Raw genomic sequence first — 12201 nt, 5'->3', positions numbered from 1 at the left:
TCATCAAACCATCAGACTGTGCCATTTCTGCTGATTTTCCAAATGGTGTTTTCTTGCCTCCCTCCTGCCCAGGTGGTGGCTGACACCAACATCAGTGCCATTGCCAGCCAGCTGGAGAGCATGTCCACGGGCTGCAGCCTGAGCGCGCCCTCCGAGCATCCCTCCGAGGATCCCGAGTAAGTTCCTGCTCCCCTGCACATCTGGGGTGGATTTCTGGGCAAGGGAAATGGTGCAAGGAGRCCTCTCCTGTTGCTTCTCTTCTTTGATTTTCCATCACCTTTGAAATGAAAACCCCGTGACCATCCCCAAGGTGAYGATGGGCTCGTGCCTGTCTTCGCCTGCTGACAGAAATTGTTTGAGTCAATAAGCACAAAATGTGTTTTCAAGCACTATTTCTGGGTGTTTTCGAGAGAAAAATACCCCCTTTCTCCCCTAATGTGCTGATGTGGTGGTTCTGCCCCTGTCTGGAAGGAGTTCTGATCACAGCAATTTGTAATAATTTGGTATTGGCAGACTGATGCAGGAGGTGTTAAAAACACCTTTCACAAYGTGTCCCAGCACTTCCYCTGTCCTKTGAATCTTTTTAACTTTACAATTCRAAAAAATMCAATTAAAACAAGTCCTGCTTGTGTGTGTGATGGAAGCTGGACATCCAACCCTGCCATGATCCTCTATGAGCCTTTCAGGGGCACCCTGTAGCATCCCAGTTCCCATTCTGAAATTCATTTGGTCTCCATTTTAGCTCRTCATCTTCATTAAGTTCTCTATTTTCATTCTTTGGCTCATTTTATTTATTTTAAGAAGCTGAGATGCGAGTTGCTGCCTTGCCTTGGGGGGTTGAGTGTAAAAGTTGAGCTACTTTTGCTGCACTCTTTGGTTTTACAATGTGAGATGCTGGTTTTGTTGCTGCTCTCAAAGGAGAACTGCATGCTTTACCAAAGGATTTGTATTATTCTTTCATATCAAAGCTGTAGGGAAATCTGGAAGTGAAAATACGAAGCAGAATTAGGTCAGTCCTAAAAAATGTCTGGGTATTATTCAGCTTGGGCTGCACCTTTAGACAGGTGGGAGTGGCTTTCACAGAACCATGGGATRGTTTRGGTTGGAAAAACCCTYTCAGATCATCARCTCCAACTGCCAGGGCCACCCMTGCCCTGTGTCCCCAAGTGCCACAAACACACARCTTTTAAATCCCTCCAGGGATGKGGACTCACCACTGCCCTGGCAGCTGTGCCAATGTCTGACCACCTTTTACCCACAACAGTTTTTTCTACCATGTGTACAAATTACTGGTTTGGGATTTGAGATGGATATATTCATATGAGTGGCCTAAATTCCACCAAAAAAAAAAAAAATCTTGCTTTGCTCAGCGTAGGCAGAGAAACCCCCTGAAGAGTTCAGGCTCCAAGGGATGAGCTCTGGGGTTGTGAGCACAGGGATGTGGCTATGATAGAATATAAAATAATATAATTTATTAAAAATAAATTTCATCCCAAGGAGGAGCTGGAGCACACAGAGCAACCTTTGACCTCGGGGCTTGGCAAGAATGTTCCAGAGCAGGAATGTTCATGGTTTGTGTGAGAAACTCATGACAGATAAATGTCTCTCTGAGTGTTACTTCTGCATAAARTCCCCAGAGACAGACATTGCTTATCTAAGTGATGTTTATTGTGTTTTCAGAGCACCTCAACCTAAGATTATTACTTTGGAGAAAGGCTCTGATGGACTGGGATTTAGTATTGTAGGGGGGTATGGAAGTCCCCATGGAGACCTGCCCATTTATGTCAAGACTATATTTGCCAAGGTATCTTTTCTTTTTTGTTTTCTCCCCTTTTTTTTCCTGTATTATCTTTAAAAATAAACCTCAAATTTGTCTGGAATAATATATCATATAGCAGAAAGCAAAATGTTCTGTCTGAGTAGGCTGCTGTGAGTTAGTGGGCCCAGAACTCACAGCTGGCTCCTCGGCTCCTATTTCATATTCCTGATGGATGAAACAGGACACTTGGTCTCAGCAAAATCACTCTGTGGGCTTGGAAAACTTGGGTTTGTCCATTAAAATATTTATGAGGCGGTTTTCTGTCCCTAAATCTCTGAGAGATTTCCAGGAGGGATCTCAGGCACCCTTACCCTGCTGTGCAGGAGGGAGGTGCTGTGTCCTGGTGAAAAAATGGGAATCAGCTCATCTGGGATCCCAGCCCTGGGGGAATTGGGGGTCCCTGCCAGGTGCAGGGGGTTGGGGAAGAACCATGGCATGGCCACGTGAGGGGAGTTGTGGGAATGGGAGGGGAGGAAAGGAAAACTTCCCATAAAATAATTTTGCAGTTGCTTGCCTTGGTGTCATTTGTGCCAGCCCTGGTGGCAGGGCAGAGGATGGAGCTGAGAAAGYTTWGTCTGAAGSCATAAGAGCTGTACCTCCTGYTCCTTCCAGRGCTCAAAACACAAATACACGGTCTCTTCACAATTTTCAGTTGTTAAAATATTGTGGCTTTAAACTGATGCTTGGGGTTGCGAGTTTCTCMATGTGAGCAAGGCTGAGAAATCCTAAATGGAACCTAAAGCTCCTGAAGTCACTGGTGGGGCAGGAAGAGAAGCTATGAGCCAACCTTGGGGCAGGCAGGGCTTGGGATTTGGGTAAAAGAGGTTCACTGGGGCCTCTGTAGGGGTAAGGGCCATTTCTAAAGGTCTGTGGAAGCTTTTCAGGACCATCACAGGATTTTTTTCAGGTTGTAAAACCCTTTGAGCTCACAAGTCCAGCCATTCCCCAGCACTGCCAGTCCCTGTCCCCAAGTACCRCATCCACATGGATTTTAAATCCCTCCAGGGATGRGGTCTCTGCTGGGCAGTCTGTTCCAATGCTCAGCACCTTTTGGGGATCAGAATTATCCCGATGTTCAATCTAAACAACTCAAGGCCATTCCTTCATCTCTGTCTGGGGCAATGCCAGGGTTGTTCCCTCTCCCTCCCCACTGTTTAAGTTGTGGGGCCCATTTAAATGCTGTTTTAGAAGCCACTCCAAGATTATAAAATCCAGAACCAGTGCCTTTTTCCAGGGAAGAGCCACTTCTTCCTGGGGGTGTAGCTGGCAGGGTGGGCATTCTGGGGCCACAGTGGGATTCCCAAGAGCTCCATCCCTCATTCCAGGTGGTGTTCTGGGCTCTGAGAGGCTGACAGTGAGATTCCCAGAGCTCCATTCCTCATTCCAGGTAGTGTTCTGGGCTCTGAGAGGCTGACAGTGAGATTCCCAGAGCTCCATCCCTCATTCTAGGCAGTGTTCTGGGCTCTGGGAGGCTGACAGTGGGATTCCCAGTGATTCACCTCTCACTCCAGGTGGTGTTCTGGACTCCAGGAAGCTGACAGGGGGGTTCCCAGAACTCCATCCCTCAGTCCAGGCAGCATTCCGGGCTCCTAGAGGCTGACAGGTTCCCAGTGCTCCATCCCTCATTCCAGGTGGCATTCTGGGATCCTGAAGGGTGACAGTGGGGTTCCCAGTGCTCCATCCCTCATTCCAGGCAGTGTTCTGGGCTCTGGGAGGCTGACAGGGGGGTTCCCAGACCTCCATCCCTCACTCCAGGCAATATTCCGGGCCCTGGAGGCTGACAGTGAGATTCTCAGTGCTCCATCTCTCACTCCAGGTGGCATTCTGGGTTCCTGAAGGGTGACAGTGAGATTCTCAGTGCTCCATCTCTCACTCCAGTCAGTATTCCAGGCTCTGGGAGGCTCTAGAGCCACGGCTGACCCCATCTTTGCCGTTGCAGGGCGCGGCGGCGGACGATGGACGGCTGAAGCGCGGGGACCAGATCGTGGCCGTCAACGGGGAGGCGCTGGAAGGCGTGAGCCACGAGCAAGCCGTGGCCATCCTGAAGCGCCAGCGGGGCAYGGTGACGCTGACGGTGCTGTCCTGAGCATCCCAGAACGCAGAGTTTGTTTTGAACCCCGCCCAGCCCCAGCAGAGCCCGGCAAACTCGGAGCAGCATCCCCTCCGCCCGGCAGGGCAGCGCGCATCTCCGGCTTCATCCCGCCTCCCGCATCTGTCCCCGCCCTCCTCCGCGGCTTCTGGTGCCTCCGGGGGTTTCTCTGGACAGGTTTATCGAGGAACTTCAAAGGACACGATCCGTCCCGCTTTATTGGAGGCGCCGGTTCATCCCCGCCGGTCCCAGCCCCGCTTGCRGCTGCTGAACCTGGAATCGGTTCGCGCACAAAAGAGAATTCAGATCATCGGCTGATCCCATCTGACGGGCAGAAATAAACGCCGAGTGACTTGTCATCTCACTCATGATTTACTTATGCTAATTGTTCTTTCAAGTATGCCAGAAAACATTAGCAATGTAATTAAATTACCGCTGTTCCAAATGATGAAATATCAAATTCTCCTCTGGGAAATTATTTGTGCTCGGCACAGTCAGCCTGATAGTCAAATGTGAACTTCTCATGTTTATCTCTTTGGGTAGGTCTGTGCGAGTCAGTCAGAGGTAATTACTGTGATGTGTCAATTTGCAGCCTTTAGCATGAAAAATAAACGGGGGGAGAGGGAAATTTATTTTTTTAGGCTTTTAAAACGTTTGGGCCTTTTCAGATATTTAGGCAGCATGAACAACAATGGCATAGCTCATTCTGTTCTAATTCTATTTTTTAAGAAGAAATGTGCTGATGTGTGTCGGGCATGTCGCGTACAAAGGCAGTTGTTGTCGTGCCAAGCTGCAGCATCGTTCATCTGSAAACTTTAATGAAGACAAAAAGTTTGTTTTGAGAACAGGATCCTATAATTCCAGGAGTGACAGCGAGCCATCCCTCCGGCTCGATGAGGCTCATCCTGACCAGCAAATTGGTTCCCATTTTCCAGAGTGCCCCCAGGATCAGGTGGTGCAGGAAGAGGCTTTCATGGGTCGCAGGGGATGCTCCCCTCTCAGGGCTGCAGAGTCACTTTGGGATAACATCAGGCATCCCACAGCCAGATGCAGCCGTTTAGGATGATGTTCCTCAGTTCCCTCCAGCTCAGTTGAAACCCCCAACCAAGTTTTTGGGGTCTGAAGCCCACGAGGAGCCATCCCAAGGCTGCTCCCACTCTGGGTCAGTCCCACTGTGGAGGGGGTGTGCAGGAACATTCAGCTAAAAGTTCCCAACTTCATTCCATGTCCCAGCCACCCTGCAGTGATTATGTGGCCGTGGCTTTAGTGATGTAGCAGATGAGTTTGGCAGGCAAATTCCTGGCAGTGCAGGGCATTGGGGGTTAATCTTTCTATCCAGAGGAGCAGGAACCCAGTCTGATTTGGACTATTTGGCATAATTTATAATGGTGATGTAGCTGTGAGAAATGAAAAGGGAGGGTGGGGTCAGAATTGTATTCTTATTTTGTGTGAAAGTTCCAGGAAAATGGAAAGAAGATTCAAAATCTGCAGTCTAATAACTGAGCAGCACAGGGGGATGTTAAAGGTACATTTGTTGTGGGTAATTTGGTGGAATTTTCCCCATTTTAAACAGGTGCTGAAGCCAGGTGAACTACACTGAGACAGGAACGCTGCAATTAGTTCTGACGGAAAAGGGTTTTCCTTATTTGCTTGGAAAGTTTTCCATAACTTTAGGTAATCACAAAGTGCATTTAGTCTGCTGGAACCATTGGTGGGTATTCCCTTAACAGTGCCTGGCAGAGACTTCTCATTTCCAGTGGATTCCCAGTGCCCTGCTGGGTTTGCCCAGCGAGCTGTGAGTGGGATCTGGGTCACAGAGACACGGGAACATCCCCACGGGAGAATTCCTCACAAACTGCTGGGGTGGCACAGGTGCCTGAGGCACCCAGGGTGTGGGATTTCTCAKCCAAAGGGAGTGATTCCTCCACYAGGATTTGGGATTCCTCTGCCCAGGGTGGGATTTCTCAGCCAAAGGGAGCGATTCCTTCACCCAGGGTGTAGGACTTCTCAGCCAAAGGGGGCAATTCCTCTGTCCAGGGTGTGGGACTTCTCAGCCAGAGGGAACGATTTCCTTCACCCAGGGTTTGGGATTTCTCGGCCCAGAGTGTGGGATTTCTCAGCCAAAGGGAGCAATTCCTCTGATTTCTCAGCCAAAAGGAGCAATTCCTCTGCCCAGGGTGTGGGATTTCTCAGCCAGAGGGAATGATTCCTTCACCCAGGGTTTGGGATTTCTCGGCCCAGCGTGTGGGATTTCTCAGCCAAAGGGAGCGATTCCTCCGATTTCTCAGCCAAAAGGAGCAATTCCTCTGCCCAGGATTTGGGATTTCTCAGCCAAAGGGAGCAATTCCTTCACCCAGGGTATGGGATTTCTCAGCCAGAGGGAGTAATTCCTCCGCCCTGTGTCTCTGTAGCTGCCTTTCCTGCTCCGAGGCGCTGCCACATTTAATCCGTGAGGTTTCACGAGGTTGGTTGTTGGCCTGTGACAGTTCACAAACATAAATAACAGAATTTATGGGCTGAAATATTTTGCACTTCTCATCGCTYGGAAGGAGAGAGAACATTTTCTGCTTCTTATCATTTGCACTTTGTGTGTCTGAATTATACTACTGCCAAAAAATTACAGTGCAATGAACGGGTAAGCTGGTGACCAGGCTCCACATGCAGGACCAAGGCAGAGAATTCCATTTGCACCACGCTTGTCTGGGTGGAGGTGTTCTGGTTGGTTTAAAACTTTTATTTCTGCACAAGAGAAAAAGGAATGAAACCTCCTGGTTGTGTGTTTACATGTGTTGGTGAAATGAGATGCTTTATGACTTCAGAGGTTCTGAATAAAGCTCGGTTGCGTGACTAGTCGTGCATTTTTTTTTTTTTTAATTTAAGCCAGTGTTAAAAGCTGTGGTGTGAGATGTTTCCCTGATATCCAGTCTGAACCTCCTCTGGCACAACTGTTCCTCTGTTTCCTCTTGTCCTCAGGGTTCTCCTGCCTTTGTTTGAGGACTCAGCTGTCAGGATCTTTCCTTTAGAAGGGCCAAGTGCTGTTCACCATCCCTCCAGCAGCTTCCTCACCTGGGGAGACCAGGAATAACCTGAAACTGGCAGTGACAGCATCGAGGACATCTTTGACATCACCATCTCAATGCTGCTGGCATTTCTTGGCTGACCCACACCCAGTGGTGGTGTTGGGTGGGCTGGTGAGGACAGCAGGTCAGCCTGGAGGAATGAGGGGTTCCACCCCATTATCCTGCTCAYGAGGAATTACTGTAATACCCCTAAATTCCCTGGAATTGATCCCATGGCGATTGCCACCCTGGCAGTGTGACATCCACAGAGCCTGTGGGGTAACATGATCATGCCAGCATGGAGGAGTTCATGCCCCTCAGGCTGAAAGAAGTGGAATTCATTAATTWAACATCACACATGTATAAAACATCAAATTTTTTTACCATTGTGCTGAGCATTGGTGCATAATTCCATTATCACCTTCACAGGGAATTGGGCTGGGTTGATGTCCTGCTTGAACACTGCCATGGCCATTGTTGCTTCTCAGCAGTGTTTGCTCCCTGACAATCACATTCCTGGGAGAGCTGCGCCTTCTGGGACGGCAGCAAATCCCAGAGATCGTGCTTTGCACCATCCCAAAAGGAAAAGGAACAAGGATCACCCTGACTTTGCTTTCAGCCTTTCCCACACGGGCTCTGAGGGCCCTGCTGCCCTCCCAAGTCTGGTGGGGTTGAAGCAGAGTTTCCTCCCAAATCCTGCACAAAAAGGGAAAACACGCAATGGCAGCATAATTTTTTTTATTCCCTTTTTATTTAGAATCCCAGAATCCCAGAATTATTTAGGTTGGGCTCCTAAATCCCACCCCATCCACACCTCCCACTATCCCAGGCGGCCCCAAGCCCCATCCAACCTGAGGGATTCCTTAACAGTGGAAAATGCTCCTAAAGAATGTTGTGTTATCCAGAGCATGGAAAGCTTTACAATCCTGTTTTTTGAGGATGAGAAAAGCAGGATAAAGTGAGGATTCCTGGTTGTGGGTGAGGAGATAAGCGCAGGGCAGCACTGCAGGCCGGGAGAGCGGCCCAGGCCCAGCGCAGCTCCGGGGTTTGTTCTTTTTCTGCTGAAACGGCACTAGATGGAGCAGTTGACAAAATCTTGCATTTCTGTAGCCCTCAGCTGCCGGAACTGCCCACAGAGATGTTCTGAGGATTCTCCACCTTCTCAGCCCAGCCCGGGAAAGACAAACTCCCACACGGTGAGCCGGCCTTTTCTGGCCTTTTCCCTAGGGATATATATGGTCGCTAAAAAAGAGAGACACGGTGACAGGAGGTTTTCTAGGGAAGGAAATCATGGCCCAGCTCGCTCCTGCTGCTAATTGCCTTCCATTCTGGCAAAAATAGGGCAAATTGGCCCTTCCACAGCAATCTGTGGGGTCAGAACAGGGGCCCCACAGGCCCCAAAGCACAGGAGCAGTCACTGTGCCCCACACAGCGCCCCTGCAGCAAATAAATCTGTCACAACATTTGTTTCTTCTAAGAATTTTAAATTCTCCTGAGAGCTGCTGCAGTGCTGCTGTCTGAGCTGCTGAGGGGGCAGGTCCTGGCTGCTGATCAAATTAAAGGGAGATGGTTTTCTTTGGATGGGTTGTGTTGGAAGGGAATTTAAACACCATCCAGTGCCACCCCTACCATGGCAGGGACACCTTCCAGTGTCCCAGGATGCTCCAAACCCCATCCAGCCTGGCCTTGGACACCTCCAGGGATCTGTGCCAGGGCCTCACCTCCCTCACTGGTAAGAATTTATCTCTAATTTTTCATCCGTCCCTGCCCTCTGGCAGTGTGACCCCATTCCCTGTGTCCTGTCCCTCCATCCCTTGTCCCCAGTCCCTCTCCAGCTCTCCTGGAGCCACATTAGGGCCTGGAAGGGGCGTTGAGCACTCCAGGATCCTTCTTTTGTCCACACTGGATGTTCCCAATCCTCTCTGCCCATTCATGCTGAGGATGTGTGAGTGTTGTGCCTCTCCCTGACCTCTAAGGTTCCTCAGCCAAGACCCTCAGAGCCCYCTCCCCTTCTCTCACAGCAGAAGAAAAGGATTCCCTATAAATGCCCATGAAAAGAGTGGAAATTTCATGCTCAGCCAAGTTCCTCATCATTCCTTCCCTTCCACTGCTGGATGCTGAGCCTGTGGAGATCATCAGATTCATTCCTTTCCTTGCTGTGCCTCCATTRTCTGCGTTTGCTGCACAGGGCTCACGCTGGGCCTGTGTTCCTATATTTAGTTTGATCTTGGAATATGTAAATCAAGGCTGGCTCTTTGTGGCACTGAGATCCCACAGATGATTTTTTTTGGTGTGATTTGCTGCTTTGACAGCAGAATCTGGGCACTGGGAAATGCCAAGGGCAGCATCAGCCCATCCATGACCCCTCAGGGTGCACAGGAGCAGAGGGTTTGAGGGGCAGAGAGGAAATCTGAGGCAAAGGAATGAAAATGAACATCCTGGGGATGGAGGGATGGAAACAGGAGGGAAAGGGGCATTGGAGTGGGGCAGGAAAGKCAGCAAAGTCTGCAGAGCTGCAGCACCCCCCAAAAATAACTTCCCTGTCCCCAAATCGAGGAGGAAGCAGGCACTTCCCAAACCACCCTGATCCTTAGCACAGAATCTCCCACATTTCTGCTGAAGCTGGAACTTTCGCCTTCCTCAGGAGTCAAGTTCTTGTCTGCAAACACAGATCCAGAGCTGCCAGGAAAAAAWCTCAGTGAAAACTGCCACAAAACGGTATTGTGGCTCTTTTTGTTTGCAGCTGGGGCCAGACAGAGATGCCCATTTTACAGAAATTGGGGGAATTCCTGCTAAAAAAAAAAACCCACACCCTGCCATGTCTGTGCAGGGACATCCCTGGGGGATAAGGGCAGGTCACTGATCTGAAGAAACAGCCCAAAAAGTGGTTTGGGGCCGTGCAGGGGTGTGAAATCACCCTAGGAATGTCACAGCCATGGGGACAGGAGCACACACAGGGAAAGGTTTAACTCAGTTTATTTATCCATAAAGGAGGCAACTGCATTTTGGGATACAGATTAAAAAAAAAAAAAGGCAGATAGGAGTTTGAGATTGTGAATGCTTTGGAGTGAAAATGTGAAGAAACGGAAGAAAGTGGAGCAGATGGCAGATTTCCATGGAAAACAGAGGTCAGGGCTCTTCTCCCCTCCCTGCAAGGATGGGGGCTCAAGGCAGCTCAAGAGATGTTTTATCAGGATGTGAACTGACTTAACAACCACCAAAGTGGTCTGGAATTCACTTCTGCTTTTTCTACAAAAAGAAAGAGCAATTAGCTGATCAGGGAGACGTGAGTTTGGCACCCTCCATCTCCACCAAAGCCAAGGGAGAGCATCCAGTAGGTCCACATGCAGCAAAATAAGGATGCTTGGGAAAGTGGGACCTGAACTCTGCCTCCCTCTCCATCAACAGCAGAAGGATTTCAGGGAAACCCCTGATTTGGGGTGGTGCTGTACCCTGTGGTGGGGGAGCCCCGATTCCAGCAGCTCAATCACGGCGTGGCTCTGCAGGAGGAGCTCGGGAACGTTAAAATCGAGCAGAGAGCTGCTCCAAAAGGCGTTTGCCAGCAAAGCCACTCCTCGGAGCTCTCGGACAGCACGGACACGCCCTGTGACGGGAATCTGCCGGGATCCTCCCGGGTTTGGAACGCCCTGCTCCGCCCCACTGCGATGCCGAGCCTGTCAGTGGCTGCGCTTCCCCGTTAGCTCCAACTTAATTAGGGGAAAATCTGGGCCATATGGTAATTCCAAATCCAGGCAAAACAATGTCTGTGTGTTTGGGTCTGGCATAGGCAAATATTTTCCTAGAGCATTAATTTTTAATTCTTGCATCAGACCCGCATAAGCAAACATAAATAGGATTTTACGCGTTCCGTAATCTGTCCAGCTTGTGTTTGTTGTTACATACACGGAGTAATCGCTGCCTGCCACTACTCGCAGAAGAGCTGATAATAAATATTAGGACACAAACTTACAAGTTAAATGAGATACAGTTAAGCAGTCGATTAAAAGGACACCCATAACCTCAGGTTACAAAAGAGTAAGTGCTGCCGTTCTAATGTGCATTTCTCCCTCGTTTTGGCTGCCAAATCTACACCGGGAGGAGCGGGGCAGGAGAGTTTGGAGTTGTTTGTGGCACTGGGCACAGATCGGGGTTTGTGACAGGGATGAAGGAGGAGGATGAGACACAGGGAAGGTTGTTCAGTAACGCAGGGAGGTTCCTGCCCGTGACCCCGCGGGGCTGTTCGGGAGGAGCTGCTCCCTCCAGCTCCCAGCCCGGCTCCATCCCCGCCGGCTCACACCGGGCTGAGCTCCATATGCGCTCGCAGCAGCGCGGCGATGTCCCCGTGGGCCAGCGACAGCGCCGAGTTGCCGTCCTGCAGGACAGAGGAGCAGCATCACTGCCCGAATCCCGCTCCATCCCGAACCTCCCTCCCTGCACCTCCTGCCCGCAGCACAGCGAGACCCCGTCCCACCCGAACACAGCCCGGCTGAGCCTCTGCCTGGCCCCGGTGCCCGCCTGCTTGTTTCAGATAAAATTACAGTTTAATTCGAAAATAGTTCCGTAACTCCTGTGGCCAGCAGGAGGAATTTCCCGCGGCAGTGCCGCTCCCAGCCCAGCCCCRTCCCACGCGTCCCCACGGAGAGCCTCCGATCTCAGGGAGGAGTTAATCGCTGCTAATTTACGGAAGGTGAAACTCTGCAGATTCCATACGTCCAGGATTTGATCTGGGTTTTTTTTTTATAATTACACCAATGCTCCTGCCCATCCTGGGATGCAGGAAGCTGTCACTACCACCCTACACAAGGCACACAGGGGAACCCTCCTAACAGTGATGCACTGATTAGAAAACGTACTGAAATTGCACTTCTTCACCCAAAACCCACCCGTGGGGGATTGCTGCCGGGAACCCACGATCCCAGGGGACTTTCCCCGCCCTGGAGCTGTGTAGCCTCACCTTGTCGGTCAGCGTGACCTGGCAGCCGGGCTGGGCCAGCAGCAGCCGCACGATGTCGGCGTTGCCCTGGCGACAGGCCACCATCAGCGCCGTGGTCCCCTCCTCGTCCTGCAGGTTGACATCGGCCTGGCAGGACAGCAGGGCTCGCACCATGTCGTCCCTGTCGTGGCTGACCCCCAGCATCAGCGCGGTCTGGCCTCCCTGCGGGTCACAGGGACAGGCTGAGCACCCCCTGCCACCTCCTCCCACTGCCCTGCTCACTCAGGCTCCCAGAGATAAT

General features: G+C 50.7%; 2 protein-coding genes across 8 annotated transcripts in view; one reads left to right on the top strand and one right to left on the bottom strand.

Annotated features, from left to right (window-relative positions):
- The window catches only part of PATJ (PATJ crumbs cell polarity complex component), a 140012-nt gene extending 134540 nt beyond the window's left edge, over positions 1-5472 (top strand). For 2 of the 3 annotated variants that reach the window (XM_057370399.1, XM_057370398.1), the window contains exons 42-44: positions 73-176; positions 1681-1804; positions 3759-5472. In XM_057370399.1, the coding sequence (XP_057226382.1) occupies positions 73-176; positions 1681-1804; positions 3759-3905 (375 nt within the window). In that variant the 3' untranslated portion in view covers positions 3906-5472. The remainder of the gene's footprint in view (positions 1-72; positions 177-1680; positions 1805-3758) is intronic. The other variant, XM_057370400.1, reaches the window with a different exon arrangement.
- A 4460-nt stretch (positions 5473-9932) lies between these two features.
- KANK4 (KN motif and ankyrin repeat domains 4) overlaps positions 9933-12201 on the bottom strand; it is a 22871-nt gene continuing 20602 nt past the window's right edge. For all 5 annotated transcript variants that reach the window (XM_057370393.1, XM_057370397.1, XM_057370395.1 and 2 more), the window contains exons 9-10: positions 11922-12122; positions 9933-11339 (exon numbers count right to left, since the gene is read on the bottom strand). In XM_057370393.1, coding sequence (XP_057226376.1) covers positions 11259-11339; positions 11922-12122 — 282 coding nt within the window. In that variant the 3' untranslated portion in view covers positions 9933-11258. The remainder of the gene's footprint in view (positions 11340-11921; positions 12123-12201) is intronic.

The sequence above is a fragment of the Malurus melanocephalus genome, unplaced genomic scaffold (genome assembly GCF_030028575.1).
Source record: "Malurus melanocephalus ecotype Western Australia unplaced genomic scaffold, MMel_1.1 scaffold_125, whole genome shotgun sequence".
Taxonomy (NCBI): Eukaryota; Metazoa; Chordata; class Aves; order Passeriformes; family Maluridae; genus Malurus; species Malurus melanocephalus.
The sequence above is the reverse complement of the archived record's forward strand: the minus strand, read 5'-3'. Positions and strand labels throughout refer to the sequence as shown.